We start from the raw sequence: 25,748 nt of genomic DNA on the forward strand, positions 1-25,748 counted from the left end.
ATAAACCAAGGGATGTATGATAAATTTTAAAACACTCTTTCATACAGAGCTCTGGTTATTCGGGACACGTGTCACATTGATATATTGTGTCATCCATTATCGCCCTCTTATAGCAGACTTTGCACCTCTTTTGACTTTTTCCCTTCTTGCCAGTTTGGGGAACTTCTCCTGGAAAGTGTTGCCCTGGTACGATGCGTGTGGCCTCGCTTCCAGAAGTACTGGGTGCCCCCCCTTCTTGGTCCCTAAAGATTAGGTTCTTGATAATCACCTCTTGAAATTCCAGGAAAGTTCCCGTCTGGCCTGCACATCGACGTAGCACGTACGCATTGTACAAAGCCATCTGTATGATGTGCACGGCCAGCTTCTTATACCACACCGCATGGCGCAGTAGGGCTTCAGGGCTTGATCTTTCAAGTCCATCCCTCCCATGTACCTATTGTAGTCCAGGATGCAGTCTGGTTTGGGGGTGGCCTTTCCTTCATATATCCTAAACCTGTAGGTATACCCTGATGCACTCTCACAGCTTATACATCTTCACGCCATACCTTGCCCTCTTACCCGGCAGGTACTCGCGGAATTGAACCCTCCCTTTAAAATGTACCAGGGACTCATCAATAGAAATACACTTCTCGGGGGTGTATGCTTGGGAAAACCGGGCACTGGAACGGTCTAATAGGGGTCTCCGTTTATACAAACGGTCAAAACTGGGGTCATCTCGTGGTGGGCACGGCTCATTATCAGTATAATGTAAGAAGCGAAGTATTGCCTCATTTATTTATTTTTTTATGTTACAGTTCAGTTCTGAAGTTGCTTTGAGGGGCCCATATATTAGAAACCCCCTATCAAACACCCCATTTTAGAAACTAGACCCCTCAAAGTATTCACAACAGCATTTAGAAAGTTTATGAACCCTTTAGGTGTTTCACAAAAATTTAGAGCAAAGTAGAGGTGAAATTTACATTTTTTTTTTTGTCAGAAAATCCTCTTTATACCATTTTTTTTATAACACAAAAGGATTTATTAGAGAAACACAACTTAATACGTATTGCCCAGATTCTGCAGTTTTTAGAAATATCCCACATGTGGCCCTAGTGCGGTAATGGACTGAAACACCGGCCTCCGAAGCAAAGGAGCACCTAGTGGATTTTGAGGCCTCTTTTTTATTAGGCACCATGTCCAGTTTGAAGAGGTCTTGTGGTGCCAAAACATTGGGAACCCCCCAAAAGTGACCCCAATTTGGAAACTAGACCCCTTGAGGAATCCATTGTAGTTTTCTTGGGGAGCATGCGGCTTTTTGATCAGTTTTTATTCTATTTTTAGGTGGCGTGGTGACTAAAAAACAGCAATTCTACTATTGGTTTTTTTTTCTTTTTTTTTTACAGCGTTCACCGTGCGCTATAAATGACATATTCACTTTATTCTGCGGGGCGATACGATTACGGCGATACCAGATGTTTATAGTTTTTTTTTATGTCTTATGGCGTTTGCACAATAAAATACGTTTTGTAAACAATCATTCACTTTTTGTGTTACCTTATTCTAAGAGCCATAACGTTTTTATTTTTCAATCAATAAAGCAGTGCGAGGACTTATGTTTTGCGTAACGAACTGTAGTTTCGATCAGTACCATTTTTCGGTACATGCGACTTTTTGATCTCTTTTTATTCCATTTTTTGGGAGGTGAAGTGACCAAAGAATTGTGATTGTGGTACGGTTTATTATTTTATTTTACGGCGTTCACCGTGCGGGATAAATAATGAAATAATTTTGTAGTTCAGGCCGTTACGGACGCGGCGATACCAATTATGTATAGTTTATTTGTTTGTTTATATATTTTTATTAATAATAAAGGACTGATAAGGGAAAAGGGGGGATTTTTACTTTTATTACTTTTAAATCTTTTATTTTCTTATTTTTACACATCTTTTTTTAACTTTTTTTTTACTGTATTACTTTGTCCCACTAGGGGACTTGAGGGCAGGAGGCCCTGATCGCTATTCTAATACACTGCACTACATGCGTAGTGCAGTGTATCAGAGCTGTCATCTACTCACTGACAGCAAGCATAGTGGGTCCTGACGTTGTCAGGACCCACTAGGCTTCCGTCTATGGCATAGCCGGATGCCATTGTTTGGTGTCCGGTTGCCATAGTCACCATCGCCGGCCGCTATCGCGTAGCAGGCCGGCGATGGCAGCTTAACCCCTAAAAAGCAGTGATCTCTATAGAACGCAGCTTTTAAGGGGTTAATCAGCGGGGACACAGCGATCGGTCCCCGCTGTAGGAGCTGTGACAGCTGCTGAACAAGACAGCAGCGTCACAGCTCCTGTATGTGTCGGGAGGACGGCCGAAACGGCCGTTACTCCCGTGACGTACTATTACGGCATGGAGCGCGAACGATACAGCTGCCATGACGTAATAGTACGTCAAGGAGCGGGAAGGGGTTAAGAGGTTAAACGACGGCAGTCAGGGATAACTGTGATCACCGCCGTTGCAGTGGGATGTCGGCTGTATATTGCAGCCGACACTCGCTGAAGATGAAGCGAGCACAGCTCCGTTACTGTACGCCCATTTGTGGGAAGGGGTTAATAAAAATCTTTTTTTTTTTTTTCACCTGTAGGTCTCTCTCTGATCTTCTCACAGATCTCACAGAAATGAGGAGATCAGAGATGGTGACAGGAGCTTTCTCCTGTAGACAACGTCATAGATGGCTGTGATTGGTCAGTCTTTGAAGACTGACCAATCACAGCAGTTGCCGGCATGGGGGCATGCTGATTGGTCCCCAGCCTGGTAACAGAGACGGTCAGCTGTCAATGAGACCTGCCGTTGCTGTGTTATCATTATGTGATTTCACATAGTGACCATTTATTCCTGCTCCGCAATAGTACGGCGCAGGTCTGCTTCAATAAGCGGTGTGTGCCATACTATTGCGGAGCAAGTCTGCAACAGGTTAATACCGAAACGTAGGCCTACTGAAAAGTATGTACAGCATATGCACTCAATACTTGGTCGGGGCTCCATTTGCATGAATTACTTCATCAATGCGGCATGGCATGAAGGCGATCAGCCTGTGGCACTGCCGAGTTGTTATGCAAACGCCCAGGTTGCTTTGATAGCTGCCTTTAGCTCATCTGCATTGTTGGGTCTGGTGTCTCATCTTCCTCTTGACAATACCCCATAGAATCTCTATGGGGTTTAGGTCAGGCAAGTATGCTGGCCAATCAAGCACAGTGATACTGTGGTTATTAAACCAGGTATTGGTACTTTTGGCAGTTTGGGCAGGTGCCAAGTCCTGCTGGAAAATTAAATCAGCATCTCCATAAAGCTTGTCAGCAGAGGGAAGCATGAAGTGCTCTAAAATGTTCTGGTAGACGGCTGCGTTGACTCTGGGCTTGATATAACGCAGTGGACCAACACCAGCAGATGACATGGCTCCCTAAACCATCACGGACTGTGGAAACTTCATACTGGACCACAAGCAACTTGGATTGAGTTCCCCTCCACTCTTCCTCCAGACTCTGGGACCTTGATTTCCAAATGAAATGCAAAATTAACTTTCATCTGAAAACAGGACTTTGGACCAATGAGCAACAGACCAGTCCTTTTTCTCCTTAGCCCAGGTAAGATGCTTCTGACGTTGTCTCTGGGTCTTGAGTGGCTTGACACAAGGAATGCGACAGTTGTAGCCCATGTCCTGGATATGTCTGTGTGTGGTGGCTCTTGAAGCACTGACTCCAGCCGCAGTCCACTCCTCGTGAATCTCCCCGAGATTCTTGAATGGACTTTTCTTGACAATCCTTTCAATGCTGCGGTTATCCCTGTTGCTTGTGCACCTTTTTCTACCACACTTTTTTCTTCCTCTCAACTTTCCATTAACTGGTTCCCCACCGCTGGCTGTGTTTTTACGGCCAGCGGTCAGGGTCCTTAAAACCCTGAGCCATAGACTTTTTACGGCTCGGGTTTTAACTTGCTGCCCGAGCGATCGGGCAGCTGAATGTCGGGTCTCCGGCTGTCAGTGACTGCCGGGGACCCGGAGGAGAGGATTGAAGCAGCTTTCGTTGCTTCTGTCTTCTCCAATCTCCTTTACACAGCGCTCAATGAACGCTGTGTATATGAATAGAGGCAGCGGCCGCGCCGATGTCTCTATTCCTCCCGGTGTTCATGTGACTGGTCACATGATCACCGGGTGCCATTACTGACAGACTGCTGCTGGGTCGTCATTATGAGAGGGCTGATTTCCCCTGTAACTGGTGCTGCTGTGCAGCTCCAGTTACAGTGGAAAAGCATGGTGTAAAAGAAAGAAAAAATATATATAAAGTTCCCCAAAGGTCTTTTTTGACCTTTGAGGGACAGACCATAGTAATAAAAAAATAGTAAAGTAAAGTGCAAAATTTTTTTTATAATAAATACACATAAAATACCCACGCCAAAAAAAAAACGTTCCCCCCCCCCCCCGCCAATCATTGTTGTAATGCTAGCACTGACCCAATAACCCTAATATAGACATGAAATATATTAAAATTTACGCTAGACAATGACGATCACAAATGAAAGGTCTATTTTAGGGTAAAACTATGTTGTTGTTATTACCAAAAAAAATAGCTGAAACTTAAAAAAGCTTATTTTTTACTATTATTTCCAACTTTATGAATAAAAATTCTAAAATAGCAAAAAGGATGTGTATAAAAACTATAAAAAAAAGAAACCTGCATTGTCTATGGAAAACAACATCGCAAAAATCACGTCGTTAGCCCAACAAATGAAAAAGTTATAGCCATTTAACTAACGTGCTAAAAAGGGCTAAACGGTGTCTGGTCCTGAAGGCTCAAAATAGCCCGGTCCTGAACTGGTTAATATGCTTGGATAGAGCACTCTGTGAATAGCCAGCTTCTTTAGCAATGTACTTTTGTGGCTTACCCTCCTTGTGGAGGGTGTTAATGTCTGTCTTCTGGACAACTGTCAAGTCAGCAGTCTTCCCCATCAGCCTACTGAACCAAACTGTTGGACCATTTAAAGGCTTAGGAAACCTTTGCAGGTGTTTTGTGTTGATTAGCTGGTTAGAGTGTGACGCCATAAGGGTATGTTCACACGGCAGCGTCCCTAACGGCTGAAATTACGGGGATGTTTCCGCCTGAAAACATCCCCGTAATTTCAGCCGTAACGGCATGTGCAGGCGCTTGAACGCCGCGTCTATTACGGACGTAATTGGCGCTGCTATTCATTGGAGTCAATGAATAACGGCTCCAATTACGGCCAAAGAAGTGACAGGTCACTTCTTTGACGCGGGCGTCTATTTACGCGCCGTCATTTGACAGCGGCGCGTAAATACACGCCTCGTGTGAACAGACAAACGTCTGCCCATTGCTTTCAATGGGCAGATGTTTGTCAACGCTATTGAGGCGCTATTTTCTGACGTAATTCGGGGCAAAAACGCCCGAATTACGTCCGTAATTAGTGCGTGTGAACATACCCTGAGTCTTCAACTTTTACCCAATATTCAAATTTTCTCAGACACTAAATTTTGGGTTTTCATTAACTGTTAGCTACGTAATCTTCAATATTAAAAGAAAAAATTGTTGGAAATAGATCACTCTGTGTGTAATGAATCTATATAATATGAGTTTCACTTTTTGAATTGAATTACTGAAATAAATTAGCTTTTTGATGATATTCTAATTCATTGAGAAGGATCTGTAGCTCTCTGAAGGCCCACACTGGCAGATAATCGACTGAATGAGCACTCGTACGAACGCTCGTTCCCGATCATTGCCCTTTGTAAACAGGATAGCGCTCAGTTGACAAAGGAGAAAATTTTCATTTGACGGCTGATTGCATCGTTCATTTCGCCAAAAAAATAATCATTTGTTGGCAGCACATCTCCCTGTCTAAACAGTGGATGTGCTCTCGACAATATGCAAACTGGAAGGGCGAGGAACGATCTTATTAGTTCATACGAGGTGTATTTTGACGCTTCTGAATTGAAAAAAGCTTGGTAAGAAAACGCTTAGTAAAACTACGGCCTGATTTACACGAGCGTGTGCGTTTTTGCGCACGCAAAAAACGGGGCGTTTTGTGTGCGCAAAATGCACTTAACAGCTCCGTGTGTCATCAGTGTATGATGCGCGGCTGCGTGATTTTCGCACAGCCGCCATCATTATGACACTCTATTTGGATGTTTGTAAACAGAAAAGCACGTGGTGCTTTTCTGTTTACATTCAGAGTTTGACAGCTGTTGCGCGAATCACGCAGTTCACACGGAAGTGCTTCCGTGCGACCTGCGTGGTTTTCACGCACCCATTGACTTCAATGGGTGCGTGATGCGCAAAAAAACGGCGAAACATAGAACATGTCGTGAGTTTTACAGCGGACTCACGCTGCGCAAAACTCACGGACTGTCTGCATGCCCCCATAGACTAATATAGGTGCGTACGACACGCGTGAATAGCACACGCGTCGCACACGCGTATATTACGCTCGTGTAAATGATGCCTAAGTGACATGTCACTTCTTGAAGCGTTTTTGAAGCTGATTTTTCCCATTTCCCATACACTTTAATAAGGCCCTGTTCACACAGAGTTTTTTGACGAGTTTTTTGACGCGGAAACCGATCCGCAAAACTCCTCAAAAACCGCCCAAAAATGGCTCCCATTGATTTCAATGCGCGTCGCGGTAAAAAGAAGCGTCATGACCCATCTTGAGGTGGTTTCCGCCTCCAAAACCCCATTTCAATCAGTCAGAAAGAGGAAAAAAACGCCTCGACGAGTGTTTTGACGAGTTTTTGTCAAACCACTGTGCAAAAACCGTCTGGAGCAGTTTTTGCAGGAGGAATTTTCCGCCTGCAAAAAACTCTGTGTGAGCACAGCCTAAAACGCTTCAAAAATACTCCTCAAAATACGCTTCAAAATGCTTTGAAGATCAGCTCTCAAAATGCCTGGTTTTCAGAAGCTGTTTTCTCTTGAAATCAGCCTTGTAGTCTGAATATACGCCATGTGAGCCTTATTCTTCAACATGGCACTGCAGGAAAATTTAACTCTATGGGTATGTTCACACGGCAGCGTCCGTAACGGCTGAAATTACGGGGATGTTTTCAGGAGGAAACATCCCCGTAATTTCAGCCGTAACGGCATGTGCAGGCGCTAGAACGCCGCGTCCATTACGGGCGTAATTGGCGCTGCTTTTCATTGGAGTCAATGAATAACGGCTCCAATTACGCCCCAAGAAGTGACAGGTCACTTCTTTGACGTGGGCGTCTATTTACGCGCCGTCATTTGACAGCGGCGCGTAAATATACGCCTCGTGTGAACAGACAAACGTCAGCCCATTGCTTTCAATTGGCAGATGTTTGTCAACGCTATTGTGGTGGCCCGTGGGTGGCGGGGGATGCAGGAACCCAAAATGGTGGATACTGGGCTCTCTGTCTTGTGTCACGGTGGTATTTTGCCTTGCAGGCCTTCCCACCTCCCAGGGACACACACACACAGTGATGAGGGGGCTGCACAAGATGATGATGATGACTGTTGTTTCCCCCGGGGCACTCCCTTGGTGGCTGACTCCTGTCTGGTGTTATTTGGGGTGCCCTTGGTGTAGAGTGCAAATAGAAGACAGGAGACGGTGGTGGCAGTTAATCAGGAGAGCTTGCATGCACACTTTTACTTTTCAAGATGGAGACTGTACAATACAAATATGTCATCCAAATTCAGCTCAATCAGTGTAGCCCAATGCTAAATGCAGGAGTGCTATTATATCTCTACTCACAGTCTCTCTTTCTGGACTCTTCTGGCTCCTTGAGCTGTTATTCCAATAAATCTCTTTAGGCCTGTCTTTCTCTGTAATCCGAAAATGGCTGAACTCAGGAGCACCTTCACTGTGCTTCCTGCTGCATCCACTCCTAGCTCACCACTGCCCTCACTCACTCTAACCACTCCCTAATTAACTCCTCCCAGCTTCTGTTACATTATAGAAAACCACTCCGCATAGGCTGAAACACAATGTCATAACATTTCTGGACCTGTAGATGGCAGCATAACACAACACATGAAGACAAACATAGTTTTCATAGTAGTGCTCCTGTGGGACACTACATACACCCCCTCTTTAAATAAAGCCGTCCTCGGCGTCCGACTCTCCAGGCGGCAGGTTAACCTAAAACAAAGGTTAATCACAATTGCAATAATAAACTAAGAGTCCATACAGTCTCTGAGGAATGTGAGGATATAATGCTGAACAGGGAAAATGTCCAAGAGTCCTTGTCATATGAACTGGGGAAAATGAAGGGCTTGTTACCCAATTGGGATGCAAACAATACAATGTCTCTGGTGAAGGATAATCCAAAAATGAAGTCTCAGATTCAACAGTTCAATCTTGATATCGAGCTGGCATCTTACCTCGGGTAGCTCTATCAGATCTCCTCAGGGGCTCCTCTATAGCAATTTCAGGGTCCCTGGATTCCTCTGGACCAGGCCGGAACTCGGATGACGAGGTCACTTGGTCCTCGCCGGGATCAAGAACAGTTCTTGGAACAAAAATAGACAGCCAAGGTTGGAACAGCCAATCAAGAGGGGACATACTAGTTGTTGGCGGTAGCGGTTCAGCTGCAGGAGATTTCTCAGTTGTCTGTGGTTCTGCTGGTACCTCTTCCTTTAGGCAGAGCTTGAGACGATTACGGTGGACGACTTGGGAATCTCGGCCTTCGCGCACAATCTCATAGACATCAGTCCCAGGGTGCGGGATGGACTTAATTGTGTATGGTTCTTTCCGCCACTTGCTGTCCAACTTACTTGAACGATGGTTGTTTTTCAGCCACACACGGTCTCCAATTTGGAAGGGTTCTGCTTCGGCCTTTTGATCAAAACCTGCTTGTTGCCTTTGACGAGCATCTTCCATCCTTCTTTCCACAATCTCGTTGGCTTCAGCCAGGCGACGCTGGTGATCACTCACCCACTCTGTGTTTGGCAGGGGGTTGATAGTATCTGGAACTTCGACATCCATGGCCAAGTCCGAAGGCAATTTGCCCTGACGGCCAAACAGGAGATAGTAAGGAGTGTACCCTGTGGAGCAGTGCACAGTGTTGTTATACAGGTACACCAATTCTGGCAGGAGAGTCGGCCAATCAGCCCTCTTCTGGGACGGAACAGTTCTTAACATCCCAATAAGAGTCTGGTTCATCTTTTCACATAAGCCATTACCTTGTGGATGATAAGCGGTAGTTCTCAGCTTCTGACAGCCATAGAGGGAACACAACTCGTGGAACAGTTGAGACTCAAATGCGGAACCACGATCAGTCAGGATCTTGTCCGGACAGCCATAGGGGAGTACGAAATTCTTCCAAAAGATGGCAGCGGTGGTCTTGGCAGTCAGGTCTTTCACTGGCATAGCTACCACGAACTTCGTATAGTGGTCAATTATAGTTATAGCATAAGTATACCCAGTGCGGCTTGGTTCAAACTTGACATGGTCAATGGCTACCAGTTCCAGCGGTCTATGACTGATGATGGTGTGAAGTGGGGCTCTCTGGTCATGACGCTCTCCTCGGCTCTGAGAACAGTTGGGACATTCTCTGCACCACTTCTCTATGTCGTCTCTCATGCCAATCCAGTAAAATCATCGGCGTATGGTATCTTCCGTTTTATGAACCCCAAAGTGTCCCGATCTGTCATGGTAGGCTTCCAAGATGGATTTGGAATCTCGCCGGGGTACCACAATTTGATGTAGACGCTCACCCGTTACTGGATCCAGGGCAGTCCTCTGGACACGAAAAGTCGATTCCTCAGTCTCCATAGACAAATTAATTCCTGATCAGCTTGACCTCTACGTATTCGGTCCGGAGTCCTCTTCTGAAGAAGGGAAGTCTGCAATTCCTGTAGGTTTCTACTCTCCCGTTGGAATCTAGCCCACTGTCTGGAATCTTGGGAGCAGTCAGGAACATTTGGTTGCGGATGTTCGTTTCGCTTCCTCTGAGCGATCACCGAATTCTGGGTTGCAAACTGGGCATAGAATGTAGGCATCTCTACCTCTTCCCATTCATCATTACATCGGACCGGTTCTTCACCCACAGGCAAACGGGATAAGGCATCGGCATTCACGTTGGACGCACCAGTCCGGTACTTGATCACAAACTGATAATTCGCCAGTCTGGATGCCCATCGCTGTTCAAGAGCTCCCAGTCGCGCTGTATCCAAGTGGGCCAGCGGATTATTATCCGTGAAGACGATGAAGGGTGTTGCAGCCAGGTAATCTTTAAATTTTTCGGTCACTGCCCACACAAGGGCCAGGAATTCCAGCTTAAAGGAACTATAATTCTGGTCGTTCCGTTCAGCGCCTCGAAGACCTCTGCTGGCATAAGCGATGACTCTCTCTTTCTGGTCCTGTACCTGCGACAGGACGGCCCCCAATCCCTTCTGGCTGGCATCAGTATACAGCCTAAAGGGTTGGTTGTAGTCAAGATATCCCAGGATAGGTGGTTCGGTTAACAGCTGCTTCAGCTTCTGGAAAGCGGCTTCATGGGCTTCAGCCCACTCAATCGGGATCCTTCTCTTCATAGCTTCCTTGGAGTGACCTCTCAACAATCCCTGGAGGGGTTCTGCAATCTGGGCAAAGTGTGGGATGAACCGTCTATAATACCCTGCAAATCCCAAGAAACTTCTCACCTCCTTGACTGTGGTAGGGGCTGGCCAGCTCTTTACTGCTGCTACTTTGCCTGGATCAGGAACCACTCCTTCTGCACTCACGACATGGCCTAAGTAATGGACTTCCGGCTTCAGGAGATGACACTTGGAGGGTTTCACTTTCAGGCCATATTTGATGAGGGTTTTGAGGACTTCTGCCAGGTGCTGTAGGTGTTCCTCATAAGTCTTTGAGTAGATGATTACGTCGTCCAGGTACAAGAGGACGGTCTCGAAGTTTTGGTGACCCAGGCAGCGTTCCATCAGCCTCTGGAAGGTTCCTGGGGCATTGCATAGCCCAAAGGGCATACAATTAAACTCGAACAACCCCATGGGAGTAGTGAAAGCAGTCTTTTCCCTATCTTCGGGAGCCATAGGTACCTGCCAATACCCGCTGGTCAAATCCAGAGTTGAGAAGTAGGCAGCAGACCCCAAAGCAGTCAGGGATTCTTCAATGCGTGGCAGGGGATACGCATCCTTGTGAGTGATATTATTGATTTTGCGGTAGTCCACGCAGAATCTAATGTTGCCATCCTTCTTTTTCACCAGGACTAGGGGTGCAGCCCATGGACTGTAGCTCTCCCGAATCACATCTGCGTCCTTCATTTCCCGAATCATTTTCTTCACTGGCTGGTACATGGCTGGTGGAAGGGGACGGTACCTTTCTTTGATGGGTGGATGGACGCCTGTAGGGATGGTGTGCTCAATGATAGTAGCCTTCCCAAAATCCATAGGATGTTTACTGAAGGCTTGTTGATTGTCTTTGGCCACCATCAGGGCTCCTTCGATCTCCTCTTCGGTAGTATTAGCATCGCCAACATGGATCTCGGTCCACCAGGGTTTTGTTGTCATCTCAGGGGTAACTTGATTCTGGGTAGCTTGCTGGAACACTGTAGTCTCAGGGCTCCAGACATCTTGGAAGAAGACCTGTGAGAGCTTAGCAACTGGACGGTATTTACTCAGTACCACAGCCGTATCACCAATGTTCAGGAGGCGAATAGGTACCCTCCCATTAGAAACAGTCACTAGACTTCTGGCTGCTAGCACGGTCGGATGATCTTCCAGAAGAAGAGGTTCCACAAGGGCCTGGTAATCTTGACCTTGCAAACCTGGACGAGCTCGACACCACAGAATGGTTTCCGTCTCTGGTTCCAGAGTCACTGGTTGTGAGTCCATGATGCGGGCACGGCAGATCTCACCCTTTTCATTCGTGAACCTCTGTTGGGCATTCAAGAGACGGATAGCATGCTGAATTGCATTTTGATTGGAGACAGGGACTGTAGAAAGTTCTCGGTGTAGGGCATCTAGCATCTCTTCATAGCAATTCCTAAGAACATTCATGCCCAGCACCACTGGTGGAAAATCATCATCCCAGACGTTCACTACAATTACGCCTTGCTGGGGCAGTTCAGTTTCTCCCATCTGGATCGTGGGTTCCCAGTAGCCCCGATGGGGTATCGATTGTCCATTACTGGCTACAATGTTAAGCCACGTGTCTGGGGGTTGTATCAGCTGGTCGAGGTCCCAGTACTTCTCAAACCAACTTCTCTGCAGAGTGGTGACTTGAGAGCCAGTGTCCAGTAAGGCCGACAGTGGGATCCCATTTAGGTGGATCGTAATCACTGGACACTGCCCAATGTACCGGGGAATCCATTCTGGTGTTGTGGGACCTATTGGTCTTCCTCCCGAGGGGCGGTCCTCTGCCTCGGGGGATTGTCGTTTAATTGACGACATTCTCTTTCAATATGGCCAGCTCTTTGACACCTACGACAAATGGGTCTTCCGGTGGTATCAAATCTGTCAGAAGAGCGTCTACCCCAATTCCGGTAACTTCCCCCTTCTGATCGGTTACTGAACCTGTTACTGGAGTAGCGGCGGCTTTCGTTCTGGCGTTGCTCCATATCTTCCATTTTCTGGCACATTTTACTGAGGCTCTTGGTGAGGACAGCAATTTGGTCCCTCAGTTCACCAACTGGATCTTGAGCTTGCATGTGAGCACACTGAGCTAGTGCAACTTGACTTCCCGCTGCTGTTTGATGATCTACTTGCGACTCCGTAGGAGTCTCTATGGAATAGGGGAAAACTTTGGCTTGAACCGCTGCGGCTTCAGTCCCCAGGATTCTAATTGCGAGCTCTTTAAAGTCCAAGAAGATACAGCTTGGGTTCTGGGAGGCCAACATTCTGAGCTGACTTTTAAGAGCTTCAGATGCAGCTCCTTCAACAAACTGCTCCCTTAAGGCCTTGTCAGCCTCTGCAGCCTCTAAGGGTTCTACTTGCATAATTGCCCGCTGGGCCTCCTGCAGGGATAAAGCAAAGTCTCTCAATGACTCACCGGGCTGCTGCTTCTTTCCAAAGAACCTCATCTTGAGCTCTGCCACAGTCCTTACTTCAAATGTGGCACGCAATCGGTCCAGTATCTGTTCCACTGTTTTTTTCTCTGTTCTGGGCCAGGATTTCACTTCTCTTAATGCTGCGCCCTCTAGTTGTCCTATCAATATCTCAACCCTCTGGTCTGTTGAGACAGGATACAAACGGAACATGGACAGCATCTTCTCTTTGAATTCCCTCAGGGAATGAACTTCGCCTTTGTAGCGAGGAAGCCATGGTGCTCCAAAGTAATAGGGCATAGTGAGTGGCATCACTTGTGCTGTTGGAGGTGACCCACTGGGGCTTGGAGAGCCGTTATCTCCGTCATCAGACATTTTCTGCAATAAGTCCTACAGTAACCCCTAGCAACGGGTGTTCAATTTCAGGCTATGCACTAAGCCTCTTTTCCGGATATCTTTTCCGGTGTCTCTACACTGTTAACTGCCACTTTTTACTTTAAATCTCATTTACTGGCCTATTCAGGCACTCACCAGTTTTCTCTTAGCTGCTCCGCTGTTTTCGCGGGTTCTGTTGCGCAGTTCCTTGCCACTTCCAATATGGCGGCGACTTGGCGGGAAACTTTTATTCCGGCTATAGCGAAATGTCTGTAACTCTGCTCCGGCTGTGGCGCATCAGCGCTGACTTAGTTCATAAGGCACAGAGGCCATAGAGATCCTGTTCGTGACGCCAAAATTATATGTGGTGGCCCGTGGGTGGCGGGGGATGCAGGAACCCAAAATGGTGGATACTGGGCTCTCTGTTTTGTGTCACGGTGGTATTTTGCCTTGCAGGCCTTCCCACCTCCCAGGGACACACACACACAGTGATGAGGGGGCTGCACAAGATGATGATGATGACTGTTGTTTCCCCCGGGGCACTCCCTTGGTGGCTGACTCCTGTCTGGTGTTATTTGGGGTGCCCTTGGTGTAGAGTGCAAATAGAAGACAGGAGACGGTGGTGGCAGTTAATCAGGAGAGCTTGCATGCACACTTTTACTTTTCAAGATGGAGATTGTACAATACAAATATGTCATCCAAATTCAGCTCAATCAGTGTAGCCCAATGCTAAATGCAGGAGTGCTATTATCTCTCTACTCACAGTCTCTCTTTCTGGACTCTTCTGGCTCCTTGAGCTGTTATTCCAATAAATCTCTTTAGGCCTGTCTTTCTCTGTAATCCGAAAATGGCTGAACTCAGGAGCACCTTCACTGTGCTTCCTGCTGCATCCACTCCTAGCTCACCACTGCCCTCACTCACTCTAACCACTCCCTAATTAACTCCTCCCAGCTTCTGTTACATTATAGAAAACCACTCCGCATAGGCTGAAACACAATGTCATAACATTTCTGGACCTGTAGATGGCAGCATAACACAACACATGAAGACAAACATAGTTTTCATAGTAGTGCTCCTGTGGGACACTACACTATCGAGGCGCATTTTTCTGACGTAATTCGGGACAAAAACGCCCGATTTACGTCCGTAATTAGTGTGTGTGAACATACCCTAAGGCCCCAAGCATACGGCTGTGTCGGTCGCGGACAGCCACCCGCATTTTTGGCTCGTGCTCCCATATAAAGTATGGGAGCATGGTCCGTAAAAAGCAAAAGATAGGACATGTCGTATCTTTTGTGGAGGCTTTCTACGGCACGGACACCTTCCTGAAAATATACGGGAAGGTGTCCGTGGTCAATAAAAATGAATGAGTCCGTAATTGCAAACCGTAACTATGGTCCGCAATTACGAACGAAATCTACGGTCATGTGCATGGAGCCTTAGGCCTCATGCACACGACCGTAGCCGTGTGCAAGGCCCAAGATAGCGACGTGCACACATTGATTTCAATGAGCCCAGACCGCAAACCCAGACAGTATAATGACTTGTCCTATCTTTTTGCGGGCCGAGTTTCCGGCCAAAGCACGGACCATGGAAACCACGGTCGTGTGCATGGGCCCAAAGAAATCAATGTGTCCGCAATTCACCCGCAGATTTGTGAGTGAATTACGGCCACAAAAATACGTTTGTGTGCATGAGGCCTTAGGCCGTAGAGTTCATCCGTAAATACTGTCCGTAAATATGGATCTGTAGTCATTTATAGTCATCCGTAAATCATCCGCAAATACAGAACAGTGTCCATAAATAAATCAGGTCCACAAAAAAACCATGGAGGAATCTTGGGTAATCCCCTGGCATCGCATAGCAACGCTTCCGTAATTACTGGCGGCTACGTATGAACATCCGTAGCCGTCCATAATTACCGAAGCGCCCAAAAAAAAACTGTCGTGTGCATGGGGCCTCACTGCCAGGTTTCTCCACAGATTACAGCTGGTCGCTAGAGGTCTTAGCTGGGCAATACTTTGTGATCCTCCTATTGTCAAGGGATATTTCTAACAAATTGGGGATTGTACAAAGCGGAAAACTCATTTAGGCCCTGTTCACACACAGTTTTTTTAACACGTATTTTAACGCAGAAACCGCGGCGGAAAACGTGCCACAAAACGTCCGAAAACGCCTCCCATTGATTTCAATGGGAGGCGGAGGCGTTTTTTTTCCCGCGAGCGGTAAAACCGGCTCGCAGGAAAAAGAAGCAACATGCTGTATCTTCGGCCGTTTACGTCTCTGACCTCCCATTGACATCAATGGGAGGTAGAGAAAGCGTTTTTGCCCACGGCGCACATTGGCCGCGGGCAAAAACGTCACAAAAAATGCCACGAAAAACGCGGCAAACGCCCTTCAGGCAAATCAAAATCTGCCTCAAAATTCCAGATGGAATTTTCAGCCTGCAAAAAAACTCTGTGTGAACATACCCTGACCTCATGCCCACTTCAGTTATTTTCTTTAGGGTGCTATCCATTTTTTTAAATGATAGCACCCTGACACATTCATTTCTATGGGGCCATGCACACTTCAGTTGTTTTGATGGTTCCGTTCGTCCGTTCCATCAAAAGTAGTACATGTCCTACTATTATTCGTCGTTCAGTGACCGTGGGGCCCATTGAAGTCTATGGGTCCGTCCAAAAAACGGACAGCATCTGTGTGTCGTCCGTTTTTCACTGATCCGTTGCTAAGCAATGGCAGGGCGTGCCAAAGTTCCCTGCCTTCAACACACAAGATGGATTTTAACAGACCGTTTAAAACGGAAGACAAATGGAAGCACAGCATCCGTTTAAAACGGAGCAATGCAACGGACGCGGAGTGACAACGGAAACCACACGTATATCACAACGGACACACGGATCCGTTTTAAATTAACGTGAAAATGGTGAAGGATGTGTGCATGAAGCCTAAGAGTATGTTCACACGCACTATTTACGGACGTAATTCAGGCGTTTTACGCCTGGAATTACGGCCGAAAATACTGCCTGAAAGCGTCGGCAAAAATCTGCCCATTCATTTGAATGGGTTTTACGATGTACTGTGCAGACGGTCATTTTTTTTACGCGCCGGTGTCAAAAGACGGCGCTTAAAAAAGATGCCCGCGTCAAAGAAGTGCATGTCACTTCTTGGGACGTAATTGGATCCGTTTTCCATGGACTCCATAGAAAAACAGCTCCAATTACGTCCGTAATGGAAGCTGCGAAAAACGCCTGCACATGCCATTACGTCTGAAATTCAGGAGCTGTTTTCGCCTGAAAACAGCTCCGTAACGTCAGCCGTAACGGACGTGCACGTGTGAACATACCCTAAGGGTTTGACCATAAAATGTATTGAACGTTCAGACAAATATGCAAAGTAAAACAATAATATTAGCAGTGACTGTACTAATTGCCAAAGATTTTTATGTGTATAAAAACGAGTACAACTTAAATACTATCCAACAACCACGTAGATCAGTGATCAAGGTTCCATAGAAGAAAACAACAAGACATAACTTTAATAGTGGAAATGGCTAAATGATTACAGCCTGGCCAAAGATGCTTGGCTGGTTGACTGACTGACATCCACATTTCTCACAAAAATGAATGATTGCTGCTGTCAGTTGTGCAATGCACATTATTTACTATACAAAGGAAAACGTTACATCATTATTTGATCTGTTAACTTTTTTGTGGTGGTCTTTGTTGCTGTGGATTTATATCTGTGGCAGGGTCGGTTTTAGACAAAGTGTGACCATGGTTAAAAGCTGAATTACTGTATCCATAATGCAGTCAATCCAGAAGGCGGTGTGCAGAGAACTGCATCACTGATTTCTAACTCATCTAGGAATGTTGCAAGCCCAAAAGCATATGTCCCCCCTCTCTCACAAAAAAAATTATCTATATACATATACAGTTATTACTAAACACAACTCACTATAATAATAAGGTCCAAATAATACCGCCGCACCATAACCACATAGTGACTGAATAAAATCACCATACTGTTACTGAATAATACTGCCACACCATAACCACATAGTGACTGAATAAAATCACCATACTGTTACTGAATAATACCGCCGCACCATAACCACATAGTGACTGAATAAAATCACCATACTGTTACTGAATAATACTGCCACACCATAACCACATAGTGACTGAATAAAACCACCATACTGTTACTGACTAAAAACCACTATACAAAGACCAATATTACCATCACACAGTGACCATATAGTGGTAGTTGCCAGTTATACACAGGAGCTCTGCAGACGATATAAGTGATTACAGCACATTTATATCCAGTGACTCACAGGTGATGTTTTCTCTGATTAGAGTCGTTCACTTTCCCTTTTTTTCTCCACTCGGCCCAGACCACTGTGACGATTTATACCAGCCATGACTCATCTCTGCAGAATTTGACACACAGGCATGTTGGTTTCTCGCTTTTCCAGCATTCTCCCCACCTATACCCAATCATCTAAGCAAACTCGTAATCCACAGTGCCCCAGATGGTAATAATGATCCCTTAGTGCTCGTCACAATAAAAGGGCTCCCACAGTAACCGTGCCCCTACACAGTAATAATTCTGCCTTTGTGCCCCCTGTAGATAGTGCGACAGCATCCCCTGTAGATAGCGCCACACACAGCCCCCTGTAGATAGCGTTACACAGCCCCCTACAGATAGCCCCACACAGCCCCCTGTCAATAGCCCCACACATCCAGTGTAGATAACGGCACACACAGCCCCCTTCAGATAGCGCCACACACAGCCCCCTGTAGATAGTGCCACACACAGCCCCCCTTGTCGATAGAACCGCACACAGTCCCCCCTTGTAGACAGAACCACACACAGTGCCCCCTCTTGAAGATAGTGCCACACAGCCCCCTCTTGTAAATAGTGCCACACAGCTCCCCTTTCTAGATAATTCCATACACCTCCTTGTAGATAGTGCCATACAGCCCCCACTAGTAGATAGTGCCACCCAACCCTCCCCCCTATATAGTGCTACACAGCCCCCCCTTGTAGATAGTGTCATACAGCCCCCCTTGTAGATAGTGCCATACAGCCTCCCCTAGTAGATAGGACACACAGCCCTCCCCCTGTATAGTGCCACACAGCCCCCCTCGTAGTTAGTGTCACACACCCTCTTGTAGATAGTGCCATACCGCCCCGCCTAGTAGATAGTGCCACATAGCCCTCCCCCTTTTAGATAGTGCCACATAGCCCTCCTCTGTATGCCAAACACTTGTAAATTGTGCCACACACCCTCTTGCAGATAGTGCCATACAGCCCCACCTAGTAGATAATGCCACACAGCACTCCCGCTTTTAGATAGTGCCACACACTACCCTTTGTAGATAGAACACACAGCCCTTCCCCTGTATAGTGCCACACAGCCCCGCCTAGTAGATAGTGCCACACAACCCTCCCCCTTTTAGATAGTGCCACACACCACCCCTAGTAGATACTGCCACACACAGCCCTCTCCCCCTGTATAGTGCCACACAGCTCCCCCTTGTATATAGTGCCACACAGACCTCTTCCCCTGTATAGTGCCACACAGCTCCCCCTTGTAGATAATGCCACCCCCCTAGTAGATAGTGCCACACAGCCCCAATGTATAGTGCTACAAAGCCCCCTGTAGATAGTGCCAGACAGCCCTTTCCCTCTACAGTGCCACATTGTCCCCTGATTTAGTGCCACACAGCCCTCCTCCTTGTAGATAGTGCAACACAACCCCCCTGTATAGTGCCACACAGCTCCCTCTTGTAGATAATACCACATACACCCTTGTAGATAGTGCCATTCAGCCCCCACTAGTAGATAGTGCCACACAGCCCATCCCCCCTGTATAGAGCCACACAGCCCCCTTGTAGATAGTGCCACACAGCCCATTGTAGATAGTGCCATACAGCCTATCCTAGTAGATAGTGCACACAGCTCTCCCCCTTTATAGTGTCCCACAGCCCCCCTTTATAAATTGTGCCACATTATCCTCCTTCTGTATAGTGCCACACAGTCCCCCTTGTAGATAGTGCCACATCCCCCCTTGTAGATAGTGCCATACTGCCCTCCCCTGTATAATGCCACACCCTTATTTGTAAATAGTACCATACATCTGCCCCTAGTAGATAGTGCCACACAGCCCTTCCTTGTAGATAGTGCCATACAGCCCCCCTAGTATAGATAGTGCCACACAGTCCTCCCTCTGTATAGTGCCATACAGTCCTCCCTCTGTATCGTGTCACACAGCACCCCTTGTAGATAGTGCCACACAGCCTTCCCCCTTGTAGATAGTGCCACACAGCCCCCCTTCTAGATAGTGCCACACAGCCCCCACTTGTAGATAGTGCAATCCAGCCCCCCTAGTAGATAGTGGCACACAGTATAGTGTCATACAGTCTTCCCTTGTAGATAGTGTCACACAGCAATCCACCCCTTTTAGATACACAGCCACAAAAAAAAGAAATAAATTGTACTTACCTAGCCCCGTTCCAGCGACGGACAGAGCGCTCCACAGCCTACAGATGGGAGAGGTCGCGGTGAACTGGCAAATGGGCTACTAAGAACCTCATGTTCATACATTTTATCATTTTGCCTAGCTGCAATATATCAATGTATAACTTGGTCCAGGTTTTTTTTCTCTCCCTTGTTGGTGCAAACAATGTCCCTCATTTCTGGAATTTACAAACATAAACCAGTCAATGGAGTTAAGGCCCTTTTACACTGGGCGATTATCAGGCAGACAAGTGTTCATAGAACACTCATTCCTGATAATTGCCCTGTGTAAACAGTACAGCGATCAGCAGATGAACAAGCAAACGCTCGACCATCTGCTGGTCGTATCGTTTTAAAAAGTGAAATATTATTGTTGTCAGCAGCACATCTCCCTGTGTAAACAGGGAGACGCTCTGCCGACATGATAATAATGTATGGGGACGAGCGATCGGAGTAACGACCGATCGTCCCCATCCGTAACTCCGTGTGACAGGAGCAAACGAGTGCCGATCAATGATGTCTTGTTGATCGGCGCTCGCTGCACCAGCCTCTTGAGAACAGCAGGGATTGCGCATGCGCGTTACGGGCTGTACAACAGAACTGCCCATACACGGCACGTCACAAGTGACATGTCGTATACCCGGAAGAGAATTGAGGATCAACACAGCGGCCAGAGAGTGACGTCACCCGTCAAGTACCCCAAGGCATTATCTGGAAACGGGGCCAATTTGGAAATGTAAGTACATTACAAATGTATTTACATTCATAAGTTACAAGCATTAACACATACACATTTTAACTCGGAAAACCCCTTTAACTGTGACTTTCATGGGACCTCGCCTTAAGAGGGTTTTACACTGGGCGATTATGGGGCAGACGAGCGTTCATAGAACGCTCGTTGACGATAATTGCCCTGTGTTAAAAAGAGCAGCGTTCAGCAGATGAACGAGCAAACTCGTTCGGTTTGCTCGTTCATCTGCTGATCGTATCATTTTAAAAATGTCAAATATTATCATTGTCGGCAGCACATCTCCCGCTTGTCCCCATACATAGCTCCTTGTAACAGGAGCAAACGAGTGCCGATCAACGATGTCTCGTTGATCGCCACTCGCTTCTCCGGCAAATATCGTCCGGTGTAATAGGGGCTTTACTCAATATTTGGAGTAAAAAAGGAATTTGTTTTGCCCTAAATGGAGGACAATTGACCACTATCTCTCTTTTTGTCTTCCTCTGATTTAACACTGCATGATAATAACTATAGTTGGATATTTCTCTTCTTTTTAACCTTATCATCTAGATAATGCTATATACCAGAAGGCAGAAAGGATGAAGATCTTTACATTGAAAACATTTATGCACTTTCAAATTTTTCTATGAGATTTAGCACAAAGCCTCACCACAACCACGACAAGAAAAGAAACTAAACTATATGTTAATAAACATAGTTATTTCGCAACTGAAAGCGAGAAGAGCAATTTAACAAAAAAATTCTAAAACTGCTTCTATGGAAAGCCAAGTTTTCATGCATTTTCTTCATGCATTTTTTTCACCTGCGTTTTTCCCTATTTACAGAGGTTGTCCAATTTAGAAAATCCATTTTCATAAACTCTATTAGGGAGTTCTGTGTTAATAGTGTGGGTCCTCATCTCAAGCACTCGTCATTGTCGTCCAGATGTGGAGTAGGATAAAGTACATGTACCTCTGCCACATTTATATAACATTTGACAATCAAATATTTTTAACCCTTTTTCTTTAGTTTTCCAGTACAGAAGGGCTTTGCTAAAGGATAAAGTGTCATATACTTACAGAGGAAGATGTAACATTTTCATTTATTTTGCGAGATGTCAGTTATTATGAGCCAGATAATATATATTAGATGTGATTTGCTTTGGTAGGTATGTGTGAAAGAAGAAATTCACACATCCATGTCATACTTGCAGGAACATGCATTTGATATAAGTTGTTTCTGCCCTTTATTGCACTGATCTATATTGTATACATCAATTAATTGATTTTATAGTGGTGTATGCCAATACATAGAATTTTCGCCAAAATCTGATATCAGTGATACATTTTCACTGAAGGAAAAATGGCACCACATTTTTGTAACTTTTCTGGTAGCACTTATATGAAACATATGAGGATATATGAGATCTCACCAGTAGCACATAGGGGATAAGAGGATATGTTATTTCCCTTCCCATACATAGCCTCTCTAATGGAAATAGAAAAGGGAATAGTATGCACCATTTCAGATGTATCTAATATATTTGGTGGGTCCCTGGAAAGTTGGGGCAGAAAATTAACAGGCCTAATATTTGCACATTATTGGCTATTAAATGGAGCCTTTCATTTAATACAAGTGTTAGGTTCTGTTCACATCTGCGTCCTGGTTTCCGTTTATAACGCAAACCATGTCACAATGCCAGATCCGTTGTACGAACACCAGTGCCCGACAGACTGCATTGACTTATAATAGGGTTCATTAGGTTCCATGGTGGTGTATGCAGCATTTTTTTTCCCATCATATCTGATGGAATCTGCAACAGGCTCTAGATGGAGCCGCTGACGAAGATGTGAACAGAGCCTAACTGGCAGGGTCACATTCAATGACTTTTAGCGTGGTAACCAACAGGCTAGTGTGGGCGTCTGACTACGGTACAATCTGCCCTGATGGCAGCCTACCTGTGTCAATGACATATCTACAAATATGATCTCACTTCTGAACTGGAGTGCAGTTCTAATCTTATAACATAGAAGAAATACATTTAATTCATTCAGCCCATGCGGCCTACATAAAGGGGTTATCTGTGAGCTAAGATAAGGTAGAGCCGGCATAACTAATAAAGATGTACCATACGCCACTTACTGACTGTGAGAGAGGTGGAGGGGAGGGTGTTTTGCTATGGGACCCCATAATTACTAGTTATACAGAATCTCCACTATTTATGTTCATAACAAATAAAGATATTTGTCTCTTTATGGGCTGCTTAAACTTATTACTTATAACTTACATAAAATATAGTAAAAAAACAATGTAAATAATGAATATACTAAATGCAAGTATCTAAATTAGATAATCCATATATTGAAAATATCTGACTTAGTATTGCCTACCTTTAATAACCATCTCTTTCCTGCACCATTGTATGAAGTTGGAAACATTATCCCTTGCCAAAAACGTTCCAGATTGGGCTGATGCATTGAACGTCACTCCAAATTTTGGTAGCCAAAGTTTTTTGGCCAAGTCAGAATATTCTCTAGAAAATCCAACTGCGGTCTCTGTTACATTGTTGGCATGATAACAAAGTAAAATTCCAGTTTCCAGGACTTCAATAAAGTTCTCCACTGTTATATCCAAATTGTACAGATCCTTCAACCACTCTGCCAAATCCTCTTTCATGGCATACAGGTATTGTTCACTGGATTTATATTGTCGAATGCTGCGCACACTGCCACCTTGATGAACTGACATTTTGAAGGTATATGTTTAAGACGCTTCTGTAGTCAGAGTGGACTCACATACAAAATAAGCTAAAGCAGAGCCATTTTGTCATATCTGAAAGCCAAAAACACATAAAAAGGTTATATAAGCACTGTCATATAATCAGTTATTAGAAAAATTACAATGTATAGTTAAACATTTAATAAGTACCATATGTACTGTTGTATCAGTTAGTTATCACTCTAAATCTAACTAGTTAGGATTTTTACTAAATTGACTGAATTGATAACCTTACACGGTGTTGCATATGGATTGACAACAATACATTGGCTCACATGTAGCAGTAGAAAATGTATTTCTGTCAATGTTGGCCATGTATTCATCTAATGAAATGTGTGGATGTTAAGCAAAGCATGTGGGATACACCCTTACATATTTATATGCAATAGTCTATGAAAGGACACAGTGTGGGGAATAGTCTAACATAGTTACAGACATAAAAGGTCCTAGTATGACATTTAAAAAAACACTGAACCTAAGGTGTGTCTTCTGTCCCTTTACTGTGCGGCTGAATACAATGTATTGTCTGTAAGCAGCCATTTCAGGCTGGGAAGAGAATGACTCCAGTGTTGTTTAATTACAGTAAAACCAGAAAAATGTCTGCCCCATGATCACCACTTTATCTTATACTTTATCTGTTCTTAGAGTCCTTTTACACCGGCCAATATGGACCGTAAAAAAGAGCGCCGATCAACGAGACAGCTAGTTGATCGGCGTTCATTAGCTCCTTTCACGAGGAATTATGATAGTAATGTATGGGGACGAGCGATTGTTACTACAATCGCTCGTCTCCATGCATTTCGATCATATCGGCAGGTTCGGTTTACACAGGGAAATGTGCTGCTGACAACGATAATATTTATTTCTGCATAAACGATACGATCAGCTGATGAACGATCGTTTGCTCGTTCATCGGCTGATCCTTGCCCTATTAATACAGGGCAATGGTTGGGAATGAACGTTCATATGAACGCCTGTTTGCCCGATCATTGTCCCGTTTAAAAGGGCCTTTACAAGAACATTTACATACCTATTTGTGAATAGTTTTTGCAGATTATTTTATAAACTATTAGCTGCCAGTTTTAGGCTTAGACCTTTAACCCCTTGAGTACCCAGCTCATTTTGGCCTTGAGGACCAGACCCATTTTTTCAAATCTGACATGTATCACTTTATGTGGTAATAACTCCGGAATGCTTTTACCTATCCAATTGATTCTGAGATTGTTTTCTCGTGACATATTGTACTTTAGGTTAGTGCAAATTCATTGCTTATTTGTGAAAAACACCAACATTTAGCGAAAATATGAAGAAATTATGATTTTTCCAATTTTAAATGTATCTGCTTGTAAAACAGATGGTAATACCACACAAAATAGTTACCAATTAACATCTCCCATATGTCTACTTTATGTTTGCATCGTTTTTTGAACATCCTTTTATTTTTCTATGACCTCACAAGGCTTAGAACTTTAGCAGCAATTTCTCATATTTTTAAGAAAATTTCAAAAAGCTATTTTTTCAGGGACGAGTTCAGTTCTGAAGTGGTTTTGAGTGCCCTATATATTAGAAACCCCCATAAAACACCCAATTTTGAAAACTGCACCCCTCAAAGTATCCAAAACAGCATTCAGAAAGTGTTTCAACCCTTTAGGCGTTTTACAGGAATTGAAGGAAAGTAGAGCTGAAATTTTCAAATTTCATATTTTTTTACAAAATTCATATGTAATACATTTTCTTCTATACCACAGAAGGTTTTACCTGAGAAACGCAACTCAATATTTATTGCCCAGATTCTGCAGTTTTTAGAAATATCCCACATGTGGCCCTAGTGCGCTAATGGACTGAAACACCGGCCTCAGAAGCAAAGAAGCACCTCTTGGATTTTGGGGCCTCCTTTTTTCAGAATATATTTTAGGCACCATGTCAGGTTTGAAGAGGTCTTGTGGTGCCAAAACAGTGGAAACCCCCAAAAGTGACCCCCATTTTTTAAACTACACCCCTCAGGGAATTTATCTAGGGGTAAAGTTAGCATTTTGACCCCACAGGTATTTTGCTATATTTTCTGGAGTTAGTCTGTGAAAATGAAAATCTACTTTTTTTCTGGAAAAACGTAAAAATTTCAAATTTTTGCAAGAAATAAAGGAGAGAAAGCACCCCAACATTTGTAAAGCAATTTCTCGCGATTACGGAAATACCCCATATGTGGTAATAAACTGCTGTTTGGACCCACAGCAGGGCTCAGAAGGGAAGGACCCCCATTTGGATTTTGGAGCTCTGATTCTACTGGAATGGTTTTCAGTGCCGTGTCACGTTTGCAACGCCCTGGAGGGACCTAAACAGTGGAATCCCCCCAA

The 25,748-nt window shown here is 44.9% G+C and overlaps 1 protein-coding gene across 1 annotated transcript in view; it reads right to left on the minus strand.

Moving 5' to 3' along the window:
• GAS2L2 (growth arrest specific 2 like 2) overlaps nucleotides 1–23,442 on the minus strand; it is a 77,064-nt gene extending 53,622 nt beyond the window's left edge. Inside the window, exon 1 of the mRNA XM_075853021.1 lies at nucleotides 23,007–23,442. Coding sequence (XP_075709136.1) covers nucleotides 23,007–23,364 — 358 coding nt within the window. The 5' untranslated portion in view covers nucleotides 23,365–23,442. The remainder of the gene's footprint in view (nucleotides 1–23,006) is intronic.
• Between the last annotated feature and the right edge of the window lie 2,306 nt (nucleotides 23,443–25,748).

This window comes from Rhinoderma darwinii, chromosome 2, assembly GCF_050947455.1.
Source record: "Rhinoderma darwinii isolate aRhiDar2 chromosome 2, aRhiDar2.hap1, whole genome shotgun sequence".
Classification (NCBI taxonomy): domain Eukaryota; kingdom Metazoa; phylum Chordata; class Amphibia; order Anura; family Rhinodermatidae; genus Rhinoderma; species Rhinoderma darwinii.